The sequence below is a fragment of the Mus pahari genome, chromosome 1 (genome assembly GCF_900095145.1).
Source record: "Mus pahari chromosome 1, PAHARI_EIJ_v1.1, whole genome shotgun sequence".
In the NCBI taxonomy this organism is placed as follows: domain Eukaryota; kingdom Metazoa; phylum Chordata; class Mammalia; order Rodentia; family Muridae; genus Mus; species Mus pahari.
Genome location: NC_034590.1, coordinates 115,713,377 through 115,730,250, shown reverse-complemented (window position 1 = coordinate 115,730,250; position 16,874 = coordinate 115,713,377). Strand labels below are relative to the sequence as shown.

Genomic DNA, 16,874 nt, shown 5'->3' with positions numbered 1-16,874 from the left:
GGCACAAACAGGCAGATCTCTATGAGGTTGAGGCCAGCCTGGTCTACAGTGAAACTTCTCAGATATCCAGGACTATGTGGAGAAACCTTGTCTTGAAAAACAAAACAAATAAAACCAGAAAAGTGCAGAAGTAATGAAAAGTTTTATTATCCTGTACCTGTATAGAATTGCTTCATAAATAACACTGTAACACTATAGTATCTAGTTGCTTTCATTTCTTAAAAATATATAGATATGGAGTTGAACAAAGAGGTCTCTGTCATTGTTTGAGATAAAGCCTCACTGTGTAGCCCAGGCTGGCCTAGAGCTGAGAGTAGATCTGCTTCCTCCGACCTAGAATTATTGGCATTCAAAGGTTAAAGTCTCAGTAGCAGATAGCAGTCGTCTGAGGTTTCTCTTTTTATTGTTGATGTACGTGATTTGCCCTAAGTCTGTATGAAGGGGAAATGCAGCCAACCTGTCCATCTTGTGGTGTTCACAGGGCAAGGGTAAGGCTGAGTCTGAATGCTGTTGAGAGTACTTGGCTTTTGTGTTGACCATACTCAGCTTCTTCTCTTTGATCTTTAGATTTTGCTGGAAGAACTTGCCAGTAGTGATCCCAAGTTAGCCCTCACTGGAGTCCCTATAGTACAGTGGCCAAAAAGGGATAAGGTAAGAGAATCTTCTGCTTGATCTTCAAGCCACTTAAGTTTATTGCCAATTTGTCATTAGCATTCTGGATTTAAAAGACAGCTAGACACAGATAGGTTTTGGTTGATGCCTTGATCGTCAGGAAAGGCTGTGCAGAGACTGGTAGATCTCTGTGAATTTGAGCATATCCTGGTCTATACTGTGACTTAAGGGCAGCCAGAGCTAGAGTGAGACCCTATCTCCCTAAAACAACACAAACTCAATGGGCCTGCATGTGGTACAGGCCTTTCTTTGATCCCAGCTCTCAGAAAATGGAGGGAGAAAAATTGTTGTAAATTCCAGGCCAGTCAGGGTTGCATAGCAAAACTGTATCTCAATAAATGAGGAAATAAATAAAATAGGAATGGTTAATCATTACTTGGTTTTGTTCTGACTCATAGTTCAGGGTAAGTGTCTCTCTTTGAAGTTGACTTAAAACTCTCATGCTCTCACCAGATTCAGATACTTTGCTACATTGTTGACCAAAGTAGATATCATTATTCTTCTGACCCAGAAACTTAGCTAAATATGAGTGAAAGCTAGTTTAAACTTGTCCATATGTATCTAGTACTGGGAGGTTTTGTTGTTGTTATGGTGAGACCATGACCTTAAGAATTTACCACTCTCCCCTTTTTGAAACAGGGTCTCAGCAAGTTTACAGAGCTGACCTTGAACTCATGACCTGCCTCTACCTCCTATTTGCTAGGATTACAGGTAGATTACTATCACACCCAGCTAAGATTAAAAAGAATTTCCATCAGCAAATATATTGTTCCTTTTTTTTACATACTTCATAGCTTACTTCCTGTGTAAGTTTGTACCTTGCTGTCTGTGACAGGGTACTCTGTCCTGACTGTGAGCCAAACTAAGCTGCTCTCCAGCAGCGCCGCAGCCTTTCAAAGGTATCAAGCAGAGTGTTGGGTTGAATATCTTCTCGGTTTCTGGAGATAGGGTTTCTCTGTGTCGCACTGGCTGTCATGGAACTCACTCTGTAGACCAGGGTCTTTGCATTCTGGGCCTCTGGGCCTTCACTACAACAACTAGATACAACACTAAATACAACTTGAATAGTATCTTTAAAGAGCCACCTCCCTCTTCCTGGGTCTAGGAATCTCACTTGCCATGAGGGACTGCCTCAAAACAATTCAGTCATTTATGGCTGTTGGGTATTCCATGGCAGAAAATTATTTAAGAAAGAGTGAGAAACTAAAGGAATATAAGATGGTTCTTATCCTTGAAAAGGTTTCTAGCAGGGTAAGTAAACATGTATTAAAATCATGAACATTGAAATTTATTCCACACTTAAATGTTGTTAGATGCAGTATAACAAGTCATGTGTGCTTCCATTTGGAGTGATAAATGAATAAGACTTCTAGGACTTTGTCATCCTGTTTAGGGGCTTGTCATCAGTACCATCAGACTTAACCCAGAAAGCTTTAGGGAGGAGCAAGTCTTACAGCTCTCTAAATTAAAAGAGATAGCAGAGTGTTAAGACAGGTTAGCAAATTTTTCTGTGGAGATTCTGTGTGTTTGTATGTAACACAGACAAAATGTCACATTCTGTAGCATTTGAAAATGGCCATAGACGGTACATACATAAATAAAGCATGGCTTTGTTCCAGTAAAAATGTATTTATAAAGATTTATTTATAAAAATCTACTGTGGCCAGTTTTGCCTATAGATATCTCTTTGCCAATCCTAGGTCAGGTACATTACCATGCATTCTTCTGCCCTCTTTAGTTTTAAAGCAGCTGGATAGGGTTGACCATGCTTTCTTTTTCCAGCTTAAATTCCCTACCAGGCCAAAGGTGAGGGTTCCTACAATCCCCATCACAAAGCCTCACACCATGAAGCCAGCTCCCCGCTTAACACCTGTAAGGCCTGCTGCAGCCTCCCCCATTGTGTCAGGAGCCAGGCGGAGAAGAGTGAGGTGCAGGAAATGCAAAGCTTGTGTGCAAGGAGAATGTGGAGTCTGCCACTACTGCAGGGACATGAAGAAATTTGGTGGACCTGGACGCATGAAGCAATCCTGTGTCCTTCGACAGTGCTTAGCAGTAAGTGATCCGGGTGAAAATTTTGCAGGGATTGGTATTGGTGCCAGAGAAATTGTGTATATGTAAAGTCAGGGAGACTCAGCTGAGATGGGTTTTGAAGGAAGTTGTCTTTTTTTTCTTTTAAGAATTATTTATTTTATGTATATGAGTAGTACACTGTAGCTGTCTTCAGAAACACTAGAAGAGCACATTGAGTCCCAATACAAATAGTTGTGAGCCACCATGTGGTTGCTGGGAATTGAACTCAGAACCTCTATAATAGCAGTCAGTGCTCTTAACTGCTAAGCCATCTCTCCAGCCCCCTGAAGGAAGTTGTCTTAATAAGAAAAGACAAACCAACAAAGAGTGAATTAATTGCCTTTGATGGACTAGTTTCTAGGTAGTTTATTCCCAAGTCTTTGTCAGTCATTGCCCCACCAAAACCCCCTCTGCTTACTATCTTGTCTTTGTACACCCCAAGTGAACCAAGTCTCCTACCTTCATTTAAAGGGACTATGAAGTTTAAAGGTTCAAAATATGGTCTTCTGATCTTTGTCTTCTTGTAGCCCAGACTGCCTCATTCAGTTACGTGTTCTCTCTGTGGCGAAGTAGATCAGAATGAAGAGACACAGGACTTTGAAAAGAAACTCATGGAATGCTGCATCTGCAACGAGATAGTTCATCCTGGCTGCCTCCAGGTAAATAGATGCCTAAAGGCCCTTGACAAGAGAGGGGAACACCTGTCAGTAGAGGCTGGTACTATCCCTACTGCAGACTTTGAGCTACCTAGTCACAGAGGAGAATAGTAGCCCATTGTTCAGGTGCCTCCTGTGTATCAGGCTATCTAATAATTTTTGAGAAGAGAATGGTATGCAAAATAAACCAGTTCATGTCCCAGTGGTCATGGGACATGTGCCAGAGTGTGTTCGAAGTCTTTAAGGCCATTGTAATGAAACTTGAAGGCATGTTTGAGGATGCTTCAAGCTCCTAGGTGTCCCCGCTACATCCCTCGTTATATCTCAGAATGTAAGCTTAAAGGGATGGTGGCAAAGGTGATTGGGGTGGGGGTGAGATATTTAGAATGCAACCTCAAAGGTGGAGTCATAGGATATGGTTTAAATTATATATTCCTAAAATGCCCCAGGTGGAACATGCCTGTGAAACTGGATCTGTCAAATTTAGATCTCAGATACATGAGTGACTGGCATGATGGCATGCCTGTATCCCAGTTGTTCTGAGGTGAGAAGATACCTTTAGTTTGAAATCAGCATTGGTAACATAGTAAGACACCCACCCCACCCCGTCTCAAAGGTGGGTAGGTTGATGGGTGGGTGGGTGGATATGCTTTTATCTTGAGACATTCTCCCTGCGTAGTACTGGTTCATTCAGAACTCAATTTGTAAATTAGGCTGCCCTTAAATTTACTTCTGCCTCTGACTCCCAAGTGTCGAAATTACAAGCAGATGCCACTGTATCTAGCCATAAACACTTTGAACTTAGTCCACAAACCAGGGTTTGTGTTATTATATCTCAAGCAATTGAGTTCATACCTTGTTACATGAATTTACATTTTACAGTTGAGAACACTGAGTCACTGAAATATTGATCTCTGAATCTCATTAGTTTGCCCAAATAGCAAGATCAAGCCTGGTGACGTTGACATGAGATATTTAGGAGAAGAAACTCAAATCTAAACTGACCCAGACCCTGAAAATTCTTCAGGGAGCCCAGCTTTGGTCAAGCAGCCAAGAATCAAGGTGGTTGAAAGCCAGTGTTAAGACTGCTTGTTGCTCACTGGATATCAGTCTTTAATTCCTATGTAGACCAGTATGTTTAGAAATGGACAACTCTTTCAGTTTTTTCCTACCTGTTTTACTGTGTGATGTAGAAGGCAGAAGTGACTAACTTTTTAAAACATCCCTATCTGCCTATAGATGGATGGAGAGGGGTTGCTTAACGAGGAATTGCCAAATTGCTGGGAGTGTCCAAAGTGTTACCAGGAAGACAGCTCGGAAAAAGCCCAGGTAAAGGAAATGTTGAGTCTGGTAGGTTGCTGTGCAATGGCCTTTACAATAGTATCCAAGGGCTTTCTCTGACCCAGGATTATTTTGGTTTTGTTTATTTGATATCTTTTTATCCTCCCTTTTTGTTACTCCCCTTCCCCCTTCAGTTTGTTGGGGTTTGTTTGTTTATTTTGCTTTTGTGTTTTTTTATTTTTATATTACTAAATAACTGTTCCACTTAGGAGTCCTGATGTCCTTTTTATTCTTTAGGGTACTAGAAAGGCAGGAACCATCCCTGGGCTATTGAGTTGGAGAATTAGGTATGCAACTTTGTCCTGAGGAATGTAACTATGTACCTAGAGGGGAGCCAGGCTTGGCCTGTGGTGCTGTTACTTACTGGATTCATATACTAGAGTTTCCGGTTAAGCAGGTTTACTTTTTGTGGGTTTTTTGTTTTTTGTTTTTTGTTTTTTGTTTTTTTGTCATCTTTAGCTCTTTGTCCTTACTTGCCCCATGCACCCAAATGTGCAATTCAGAAGCAGCCATTCTAGAGAGAGTAGAGACCAGCTTCATGACCTTAGCCCAGGACATCCAAGGTTGTTGCCCTAATGGTTACCGGTAGCATCAGTATGCCAAAAGGACTCTGGTTACTCAAGCTGGCAAGGCTAGATCTGCTAAGAGCACAGACAACAGGAGATGGCTGCCTCCTGTCAGTTCTTCAGGGATCCTGCATAGGCATGAGGAAGAAGCCTAAAGAAAATTGATTATCTTTTTATTTCTTACACTTGGGTTCTGGGGCAGTAGAACTTTTAGTTAAGATTTCTTGTTTGCTATTTTGAGACAAAGTCTCACTGTGTAACCTTAGCTGGTCTGGAATTCAACTATGTAGATCAGGTTGGCTTTGAACTCAAAGAGATCCAACTGCCTCTGCCTCCCCAGTGCTGAAAATCAAGGTGTGTGCACCATGCCTGGCTGGTTGAAATATTTTTGAGGATGAGGGTTTGTGGATCTGACTACTACTAGAGTTCCCATTCCGCATTCTTGGACTAGCAACTTTTTAATTTGTCTTTACTGGTGCTGTTAAGAATGGCAGATGCTGTGGTTTTGCTACATTTTAATATTCTGTGCAAAATAGCCTCCAGAACAAAGATGGTCATTGCCTCAATATTAACCAAGAATGTAAAGAACAAAAGAAATACAGACCAAGAGTGTTGCTGGTGACAGAATGTCTTCTTATGGAAAATCTGACTTATTAACAGAATATTTAGTGGCATATGTTGACTGAGTTTTGTCTCAGCATATTCAAGAGTGGTCACAGGAAAGGACAGGTTTCGGAAAAGCACAGGTACTACAGGATAAGGTCTGGGCCTAGCAGGATTCTTCACCATAATCATAATGAAGTCTCTGCAGTGGCTTGGTTCCTGACAAAGAGCTGGATTGCGTTACTGCAGAGTGGACACAAGTGGTAGGATTGTAATGCTAAAGTAGCCTTTTTACCAGAGTTACCAAAAAATTGAGGTGCAGTGAATATAATAGAATGTAGAATCAGAGCCTTGTATTTCATTCCTCTGTACATGGCCACAAACCTTTTCTCATGGGTAGGTTTCCTAAGTGACCATTTAAGGATTTTGTGTTCTGAAATTATCATTCTATGGCCTGGGTTCACATGTGAGCTCAGTTGCTGATCTTGGCAGTCTGAATCACCAGCTTAGAGGAAACGGCCCCCTTAAGCAGCAGTGACATGGCTTCTCTCAGGTTCTACTTATTATTTAAAGAGTTTAAGGGGGAAAAAGCAGTGGTGTTTCTTTTCTATGCATTTTGCAGAAGCGGAAAATAGAAGAGAGTGATGAAGAAGCTGTACAAGCCAAAGTCCTACGGCCCCTGAGGAGCTGCGAGGAGCCCCTCACACCCCCGCCTCACTCACCTACTTCCATGCTGCAGCTCATCCATGACCCGGTTTCTCCCCGGGGTATGGTGACTCGGTCATCCCCTGGGGCTGGCCCCAGCGACCACCACAGTGCCAGCCGTGATGAACGCTTCAAACGGCGGCAGTTGCTGCGGCTACAAGCCACAGAGCGCACCATGGTACGGGAAAAGGAGAACAATCCCAGCGGCAAAAAGGAGCTGTCTGAAGTTGAGAAAGCCAAGATCCGGGGATCGTACCTCACTGTCACTCTACAGAGGCCCACCAAAGAGCTCCACGGGACATCCATTGTGCCCAAGCTGCAGGCCATCACGGCCTCCTCTGCCAACCTTCGCCCTAACCCCCGGGTGCTAATGCAGCACTGCCCAGCCCGAAACCCCCAGCATGGGGATGAGGAGGGGCTTGGGGGAGAGGAGGAGGAAGAGGAGGAGGAGGAGGAAGATGACAGTGCAGAGGAGGGGGGTGCAGCCAGGCTGAATGGCCGGGGCAGTTGGGCTCAGGATGGAGACGAAAGCTGGATGCAGCGGGAGGTCTGGATGTCTGTCTTCCGCTACCTCAGCCGCAAAGAACTTTGTGAATGTATGCGAGTGTGCAAGACATGGTATAAATGGTGAGCAGGGATGCAGGGGCAGGGGGTAGGTGACAGGGCTTCTGTGTGCACCTTGATATTATCAGACATAAATAGACCTGCTCTGTGGGTACCATTAAAGATGAGTCCATTGTACCTGCAGATGTTAGCGGAATTGGAGTCTTTGCCTCTTCTGCCTGCCCTTTGTTTCCCTGTCTCAGCTGGGGGGAGGGAAACCAATTTAAGGGATGGATTTTTGTACAGTCTTATAGGTTGTAAGCTTGTCTTCCCTCCCCTAACTTACCTTGTGCTGGTAGAGAATCTGTGACAAGCTGTTATGGCACCAAGAGGAAAACTTTCCAAACTTAAAGGTGCTCCTAATATTCTGGTTCTAGTACTCTTTGGTCTCCCCTTCAGTGTTCGCTTCCAGTTTAATTATCCCCCAAACTTGAATTATTCCTTTCTTCAACAAGTGGAGCCCAGTTCTGAAGCTGAGACTTAATTATCCTTCCTAATGGAACATTTCTCCTCCAGTTCAACAGACATTTAGTGGGAAAATCCCTAGAACTAATGAAGAGATTGCTATGGAGCATTGTGAGGTTTTCTAGAAGGGTGTATAATTTTGATTTTGGTTACACACTATTACTGTTGTTCCTAAAATTTGTTGTCTTGACCAGCAATATATGTCTGGAAACTTGTCATAGTATGGTAGTGCCAGAATGTGGTAATACATGTATGATACCAGCATTCATGAGACACAGGCAGGAAGATCTGCAGTTTGGGGTGAGCAAAGGCTGTATAACTCCAGACAATCTGTGCTAAAGCATGAGAAGAAAAGAAATCAGAGCCTCTGGGATGGGTCCAGCAGTGTACTCTGAGATGTAGTATGTATGTATGTATGTTAGGTTTTGTTTTTTGTTTTTTTGTTTTTTTTTTTTTTAGGACTCCTACCATCAACATATGGTGTGCTATCAGTGAGACTTTTGTCAATTGTAATACCTTTGTCAATGCAAATCTTATTTCTTGACTTGAAAATTATGTAATCTACCCAGATTATCTTAATCTCTTTTTGTCAAGCAAGTAGGCTTCCTAGTCTCGAATCCTTGGTTTCCAGGCCAAGGCACATAAGACTCCCGATACATATTCATATTTCCTTGTGTCCTGCCAAGCAGGCTGAGCTGGAGACTATAACATTGTAGAGTGGAGTGGGAAGGCTTCTCACTTTCAGTTTTGGATGGACTGGCTAGATGTTAAGCTAGCAGGGAACCAAATGACTTACTATGGAAGAGAGCTGTGATAGCTGTCTAGATTGATAGAGAACCTCACTTGGCCTGAGACAGTAGTAAGTTCAAGGCAAGATGTGGTGATGTTGGGTAGCATCCTTCATCTCCCTCAGCTTCATGTAACTATAACTAGCAAGGGAAAGAAGCAAGCTAAGAAATTCTAGGCAGTAAGAAGTCAAAAATCTTATAACCAAGTTAAAGATTAAAGTCTATGTCTAAAAATTGTTTAAATGTTTTATTTTTTACACTGTATAATAGGAGCCATACCATTTTAGTACAAAGGAAGAGAATACAGCATACTATTATGTAGACTTGCCAAACCATGCCCAACCTATCCTGGATTTGCAAAGTGTCTAGTTATAAAGGGGTGGGGGCAGTTTTTGCCTGACTCTGAGGTAGAAAATGACAGTGATTTCTGGTTTTCTATAGATCTTAACAGGAATGACCTTCAGGTATTGAGCCTTTACTAGAAGCTTTCTAGCACAGTGCCTTGGGAGCGTCTTTGACAGGAATATCAAGTTAGTTAAATTCTCTTCTGTCTTACAGGTGCTGTGATAAACGACTTTGGACAAAAATTGACTTAAGTAGGTGTAAGGCCATCGTACCACAAGCTCTCAGTGGTATCATCAAGCGGCAGCCAGTAAGCCTCGACCTCAGCTGGACTAACATCTCCAAAAAGCAGCTGACATGGCTGGTCAATAGGCTGCCAGGTAGGTGAGCAGCCAGACCTGCCTCTGACCTAGGGCCCAGAGGACCAGCAGGAAACATTAGGCTGTTGTCAGTACTGCTTAGAACTGATGCAATGCAGTTTGGGGAAGTAGTCCTGTGCCATGGCTGTTGGGGGCCATTGTAACTGCCAGTGTGTAAGGCATTACTGGATTGGTGACTACACTAGATACAGAGAGAATGAGGTTAGGTTGCTGCTGCCAGCCCTGTACGTTTCCTGAGCATTAAAAAAAAAAAAGGAAATTTAAGTCAGATTTTGCTTCCATCAGCTCTTTGTTAGCCCTTCAGCATCTTAAGGTCCCAGAAAGACAAGCTACACAGCATCTAATGCTCTAGTACAAATTTAGTGACTGGGTTTTTATTTTCCTTCTTTTCATGAGTATGAATATAGGCAAGTGTGCATTTATGTATACATGTATATTAGGAATCTTGGGTCACTCGTCTACTTAAAAAGTTGAGGCAGGGTCTATCTATCAGACACCACAGAGCTTGTATATGATGTGGCTAGTCTTGCTGTCCAGCTTGTTGAGGTCCCCTGCTCTTTCTTTCAATGCTGTAAATACTGGCAGGATGCCATATCCACCTGGCATTATGTGGTTTCTGGGGATATGAATTCTGGTCTTTTTTTTTTTTTTAATTTCTTAGCTGTCTCCCTACAGTGCCCAGTAGTTGTTGTGCGTGCCTGCAGTTTTGTGTACTTTGTCTTGAGATGCTCTCACTTTGTGGCCTTGAACTCTTGAGAACTCAGTGATCAGCCTTCCTATTCTTTCTGAATGAATGCTGGAGTGGAATATGTGCTGTCACACCCAATTCCAGCATTTGGACTGTTTGTTTGTGTGTTTGTCTGTCTGGGAACTCACAGACTAGGTTTTCTGCCTGTCTCTGCCTCCTGAGTGCTGGAATTAGATGTGGGACACTACCATCTGGCATTCCAGCTATTGGTTTTAACACCAAAGTAAAAGTTATAACTTTGCCTTGACACCATGAAAATCTTTTTAGACTTGGTTACTAGATTAGAACATAGTCCTTTCCCAGTAAACTAGAGATTCATTTGTGTTGCTCAGAACAGCTAGCTGGTAACGGAGGATTTGAATTCTTTATAAGTAGAGTATGTTGTATGTCTGTTTCCATTTGTTACAGGATTAAAAGACCTCCTCCTAGCAGGCTGTTCCTGGTCTGCAGTATCTGCCCTCAGCACCTCCAGCTGCCCGCTTCTCAGGACCCTTGATCTTCGGTGGGCAGTAGGAATTAAAGACCCTCAAATTCGGGACTTGCTGACTCCACCCACAGATAAGCCAGGTATGCTCTGGGTCTGCCTCACTGACCTATCTTGATCTCTTTTTTTTTTTTAGATGGAGCTTGAAACTTAAGGTCTCAGAATTAACAAAGCTAAAATACAGTGGTAGTCCATGTATATGTGCTGGTTATGTACAAGCCAATAACTCGGCAAACAAACAGGAAGAAGTCCATTCTATACATTTTAAGAATTTGGTCCCAGAGAGAATAAACCTGATCAAATCTTGTAAGACTTCTGAGTCAGAGGAGGACATTAAAAGTTTTTCAAATGCTGGATGGTAACAGGATCACAGGACTATGAGGAAAGAAGGCCCTTTTTGTACACATCACTTTGGAAGTGAGGCATATACTCTAGCATTGAGAGGACCGAAAACTTACCTTGTTCACTCCCTACAGGAAGGATTGAGTGTGGGCAGTTCTGCTTAACCCTGTCAAGGGGGTCCTAACCAGTGCATAGCTGCTTCCACTTGGAGCTTTAGTCAAAAATTCAAAGTTTTAATCTAAGTTCTTTCCTTGTCTGTACAGGTCAAGACAATCGAAGCAAACTCCGGAACATGACTGACTTCCGACTGGCAGGCCTTGACATCACAGATGCTACTCTCCGACTCATCATTCGCCACATGCCCCTTTTGTCTCGACTTGACCTCAGTCACTGCAGTCACCTTACAGATCAGTCCTCCAACCTACTAACTGCTGTCGGGTCTTCCACTCGATACTCCCTTACAGAGCTCAATATGGCAGGTATGCTATCTTTGTTTATATGAGTTGATGGCCCTGATTTCTGAACCATGTCCATATCTGCATGGGATAGAGAGCTAGATCAAAAACACCTCTAGCACATATAACACATTTCAGCATGCACACACATGAGTACAAAATAACCTTTATTTTTAATTTGCAGCTGGGTGTGATGGCAAGCACCTTTAATCTAACCCCAGTGTTTTGGAAGCAGTAGAAGGTTGATTTCTTGAGTTTGAGGTCAGCCAGGGCTATATTGTGAGGCCCCATCTCAAAAAAAAAAAATAAATAATAGAATAAATTTTAAAAATTTACATCTGGCCAGTTGTAGTGGCATACACCTTTTTAAATCACAGCACCTGGGATGCAGATGTAGGCATATCTCTAAGTTCAAGGTCGGCCAGAACTTTATAGAGAGACTTTCTTTCTTTCTTTTTTTTTTTTAAAGATTGATTTATTATATGTGAGTACACTGTAGGTGTCTTCAGACACTACAGAAGAGGGAGTGAGATCTTGTTACAGATGGTTGTGAGCCACCATGTGGTGGTTGCTGGGATTTGAACTCAGGACCTTTGTAAGAGCAGTTGGTGCTCTTAAACCACTGAGCCATCTCTTCAGCCATAAGAGACTTTTCTATTCGTTTTTAAACCAAAGATCTCTGAGATGGGCAGTAAACTCTGTTGCCTGCATGTTTGGCTGCTGTCCAGCTGTAGTTTTGTGCTGCTCACTTGCCCATGATCCTTAGAGGCAGGCAGCAAACAACCACAATACTGATAGCAACCCCAGTATCTCTGCATGGTGACAAAAAGAGCATTGGAGAAAGATACTGGGATAACAGAGTGGCAGAAATGGGCCTCTGTGGCTATGTTTGTAATCTTTTTTTCTCTTGGCCATGTTGCCTACAGGATGCAATAAATTGACAGATCAGACCCTGTTCTTCCTAAGGCGAATTGCTAATGTCACCTTGATTGACCTTCGAGGATGCAAACAGATCACGAGAAAAGCCTGTGAGCACTTCATCTCAGACTTGTCCATCAACAGCCTCTACTGCCTGTCTGATGAGAAACTGATACAGAAGATTAGCTAAGACATGCTCAGCCCAGACTGAACAGGAAAATCTTCCCCTGCCTTCCCACCAAGGAGAGTCTCCCTGACCCTGCGCAGGCTCTGAGGCCAAGGACACATTCCCTCTCTGCTCTCTTTTCTCTGAGCCCTTCTCCCACAGGTGGGGCAGAGAGGTCGGTGGACACCAAGGTTATTGCCTGCTCCTCTCCCTCCCAAGGAAAAGAAAGGAGAGGCTGATCAAGGAGAAAGCACAGGCTGTGCTATCCCAGTACCTGCTCGCTTGCTCGTCTGCCAGCTAGGAAGCTGGGCTCTCGGTTTGGGGGAATTTGTGCATCTTTCACCTGCACTGGGCCAAGAACCCTCCCTTCTCACCCACAGTCCCTAGCAGTGCCTGGTTCTGAGCAAACTCTAGGGAGGAAGGCAGCCTTGCCTCCATGGCCAGATCCTCTCATGGTGTCCGTTGCGTGTCTCTCCTCCATCAAACTCTCCCGGCTTCTGCAGGAGGAGCCAACAGCCCTAGAAACACCAGGCCTGGCAGGTCTCAATGGTGCTGTGAGTTGTCTGAAGCTTTGCTCCATGTCTGTGATAACCCTTTTTTCTTGTCTCTGAGCTTGATGCTGTCCAATACTCATTCTTATAATACAGTCCCCATTTCTGCCATCACCCCCTAAACTTTTCCACTAGTCACCTACTTGTCCTTTGTTGCACTTACTTGGGGTTATCAAAAGCTCTTCAGAGGAGCTGGAACTCTGCCCCCACCAGAAATGCCCCTATCATTGCTACCCAGGCATATTCTAAGACAGGCATCATTAACCCTCCCCACCCATTGCTGCCTACCAACTGCCCTTTTCCATTTGTCCTCTTTCCTGCCTGAGCAGGGCTTTTCCAGAATTTGTGTCCTCAGAAGGAGCAGCATGTTTCTCCAGGTGGAGGAAACAGAAGACTGGTTGAATCCCCACCTGCCTCCAAGCCAGGCTTTTCTGGGCTCTGGTTTAGCATGGCCCTCTGAGCCCAGGCCTGTGTATAACCTAGCAGCTCACTGACCTGGTGCCTTTTAAGGGGAGTCCTGATTGAAAACCTACCCTCTGCCTGCAGCCTTGGAAGTTTGTGTGCATGTGCCTCTGTGTGTCTGGCTAAGTGTGCTGCACATATGTGCAGGGAAGGAGGGGAGCATGATGCCTCCCACTCCTCATTGCCCTTCTTCAAGCCCCATCAAGCTGCCCCCTTTGACTTTGCATTGAACGGCCTGTCCAAAGATCCTCTCTCTAGGGCAGCAGAGAGCTTTTTGCACTTTAGAAAAAAAAAAAAAATGAAAGAAAGAAAATGGTCGGAACTATTCTGGGTCAATATTTAGAGTATGAGGAGATGCTCAGCAGAGGCCTGTGGCCAGAGTTTGTCAGTGATACATGCAAATTTGCACTCTGCTCCCCATCTATAGGAGATTGATAATTGATAGCACAGCCTTGCCCCGCCTTCTCTTGACCCCATACATACCCCTTCCCACTTCCCACCCCATTTCCTGTAATCTGGCCTCAGACTTTTCCTAAACTCCATGAGGAGGGGACAGAGCCCGGGCACCATGAGTCTGAAGTGTGAACCGCCCAAGGAGAGATGCTAACTGTACCCTTGCCACTGCCAAAGCAATAGAGGCAGAAGTGTCCCCTCTGCCACTCAGCCCAGCTTTGACCCTGGCAATAACCAGACTTTTTCCAGGAAAACTGGGTTTCTGGCAAGGGATGGCATTGTTTCTTCCAATCTGCTGATTTCTCTTGGCTGCACCTTAAAAACAGCAGTCTGCTCCCTTGACCCTCTGCCATTCCATTGGTCTTCGGTTCCCAGAATTCTGGGACTGAAATGTTGAGGAAACGCCAGTGACTTATTCCAGAGTGCCTCAGTTGGGGGAACTTCTGTAAAGAACCCTGGGTGTTGAGCAAAAACCTTATTAATACTATTAATGACCTATAATTAGAAGCTTCCTGACTTTTTTTTTTCTTTTTGGTTGCTCCTGTGGAAAATACTAAAATTACTAAGTTTTGTTTGTTGTCTTTTTATGAAAGGGGAGGTGGAGAGACCCTTTCAGAGCAGGGATTGTGCCGGGAGAGTGCCTCTGACCTTTGGGACAGTTCATCCACAGAAATTTCTAAGCTGATGGCTTGTCTGGGTTTTGGTCTTTGCATTTGAATTTAGAAAAAACAAGCATCTTACCACACAGAAATTTGTCAGTGGAAAAGGGAGCTCAGGATGGTGGCAGATGGACTGAAGCCCTTGCTGGGTCTTACTTTTCTTTAGGACTATGAGGGAGAATGGTTTTTAGAGGTGAGAGTTGGTCCTTGCAAAGAAAGAAAAGTGTCTCCGAGCACGTAGACCATGCGAGTTCATAGTCCTGCATCTACTCTTAGCTGCAGCCTTGCCAGAGCCTGGCCTCAGACTGCAAGACCTGACCTCTGCCTTCATCTTTCCACATACTGGGGCAAAAAACCACAAAGGAAAGGAAGAAAATTATATATATATAATTATATATATATAATATAAAATCACTTGGTGATTAAAAAAATAACTGCTCAATAAATAAAACTCCTAAAGTCACTATGTTTAAAGGGTTTGGTTTTTTGGGGGGGTGGGAAAAATTGTAAATATATATTTTTTGTTGCTTATTTAGAGTCGATCTCCAATGTTGTGCTAAGATTTTTAAATTAAATGTAAGCATTAAGGGAATGAGTCTTAGGCCACCAGCTGACACATTGGCATTATTTTGGGTCAGGGAAGGAAGAAAGCTAGTTGGACTTTGTTTTCTAAAAGTTTCCCACTTGGTTTTAGAAAGAGCAAAGATGTCTTTCTTCTGACACTTGGGAATGGGAGATATTTGTGTAATAAAATTTTTAAAAGACAAAAAAAGAAATAGCCTCCAATGGGAAATATTTTGATTTGGTTTTCTTTTTTGTTTTTGTTTTTAAATAAAAAGACTTTAAAAACAAAAACTAACCCCTTTCATTTTTGGTGTATGTGTATGTCTATCTAAGAGGATGTCAGAAGGTCATATAGACATGCTAATGTCTAGCTAAAACCAGGAAGTGCCTGCCCCACCACTCTGGACAGAAACATCTGTGGTACAAGCCTGTATACTTACTAGCTTTCTTAATGTCAAAAAGCAACACGTGCTCTATGAAGTTAAACTTTAAAAAAGTACTTTATGTGTGCTTGCAGGCATGTACATATACCATGGCATGCTTCTGACCGTGGAGGTTACAGGGCAGCTTGGAGGAGTCTCTGTAACCATGTGGAGTTCCATTCTTGTAGAGGTCAGAGGGTAGTTTTTGGACACTTTTTTATGTATATGAGTGCTCTGTCATATTTGCATGCCAGAAAGAGGGCATTCATCACATTATAGATGGTTGTGAGCCACCATGTGGTTGCTGGGAATTGAACTCAGTACCTCTGGAAGAGCAGCCAGTGCTCTTAACCAGTGAGCCATCTAGTCCTCCAACCCCCACCCCCAAAACAAACTTTAGTGGATGTGTAAGTGTGTTATGTGGTAAGGTTAAAGGACCTCCCCAAAAGTAAACAGACTTAGAGCAGTTCCTGGGAACAGCCTGGGCATTTCTGACCTCTCAGCCCCAATAACCAAGACCAACCTCACACACTGAAGCCTCCAGATGGCCTGTGGCTGGCATTTGTCCCAGCTCTAGGTTAACCATGTGACCAGATCTGTTGTTTAGTCAACCTCTAGAGAAGCACCGAATGCTGTCAGAAATCCTCACTATCTCAGGAGGAATGAATTCTTACTCATCCTGCTGCCCTAAGCCAACACTCTGCTCTATGCTCTAGAAACCGATGGAACGCTGGTTAAGTTTCCTGAAGATGAGCTACTTGGGTGTTAGCAGGGAAGAGGGGATTGTCAGTTTTGCCTCTGTTCTCATCCTTGCCACCAGAGTGGAAGCCACCACTGTTTAGGACAACAGCCTCTAGTCCAGAGCTTCTTAACCTATGGGTTGCAGTCCCTTTGGGGTTGCCTAAGACCACTAAAGAAAACATTTACATTATGATTCATAACAATACCAAAGTCACTGTTTTGAAGTAGCAACAAAAAAACAGATTTAAGGTTAGGGGCCACCGCAACATGAGGACTGTATTAAAGGGGCGCAGCATTTGGAAGGTTGAGAACCATGGCTTCAGTCCAACTCCAGATCAGGAGCAAGAATATTTTAATGACTGACCCAGGTGCTGTTTCATACTTAAAACTCATAATGCAGGACTAGGAGTGGTGCTTGCATGCCTTTAATCTCTGAGTTTAAGGCCAGCCTGGTCTACAGAGTGATTCCAGGACAGCCAGAGCTTCATAGAAACCCTATCTTTTTTTTTTTTTCAATTATTCCCCAGAGGGGGTGCACCCTTCCTGGAGGTACTGCAATACCAGGTCGATGTGTGGAGTGGACGGGGCAAGCTCCTATTCCAACTCCTACTTCCAAAAATCCATTTAATATATTGTCCTCGGATGGAGGACGTATCAGATATTAAACTGATAAGAACAGATACTACACTTGATCTTAGCCAAAAGGCCGAGAAGCGAT

The 16,874-nt window shown here is 43.5% G+C and overlaps 1 protein-coding gene and 1 non-coding gene across 2 annotated transcripts in view; one reads left to right on the top strand and one right to left on the bottom strand.

The window, feature by feature from the left end:
• The window catches only part of Kdm2a (lysine demethylase 2A), a 79,127-nt gene extending 65,512 nt beyond the window's left edge, over positions 1-13,615 (top strand). The window contains exons 13-21 of the mRNA XM_021220339.2: positions 568-651; positions 2,455-2,724; positions 3,270-3,401; positions 4,638-4,727; positions 6,531-7,240; positions 9,028-9,191; positions 10,348-10,506; positions 11,029-11,244; positions 12,147-13,615. Coding sequence (XP_021075998.1) covers positions 568-651; positions 2,455-2,724; positions 3,270-3,401; positions 4,638-4,727; positions 6,531-7,240; positions 9,028-9,191; positions 10,348-10,506; positions 11,029-11,244; positions 12,147-12,328 — 2,007 coding nt within the window. The 3' untranslated portion in view covers positions 12,329-13,615. The remainder of the gene's footprint in view (positions 1-567; positions 652-2,454; positions 2,725-3,269; positions 3,402-4,637; positions 4,728-6,530; positions 7,241-9,027; positions 9,192-10,347; positions 10,507-11,028; positions 11,245-12,146) is intronic.
• A 3,068-nt stretch (positions 13,616-16,683) lies between these two features.
• On the bottom strand, positions 16,684-16,874 carry LOC115062935. Its single transcript, XR_003842841.1, has one exon. It is a non-coding gene; the product is annotated as a U2 spliceosomal RNA (small nuclear RNA).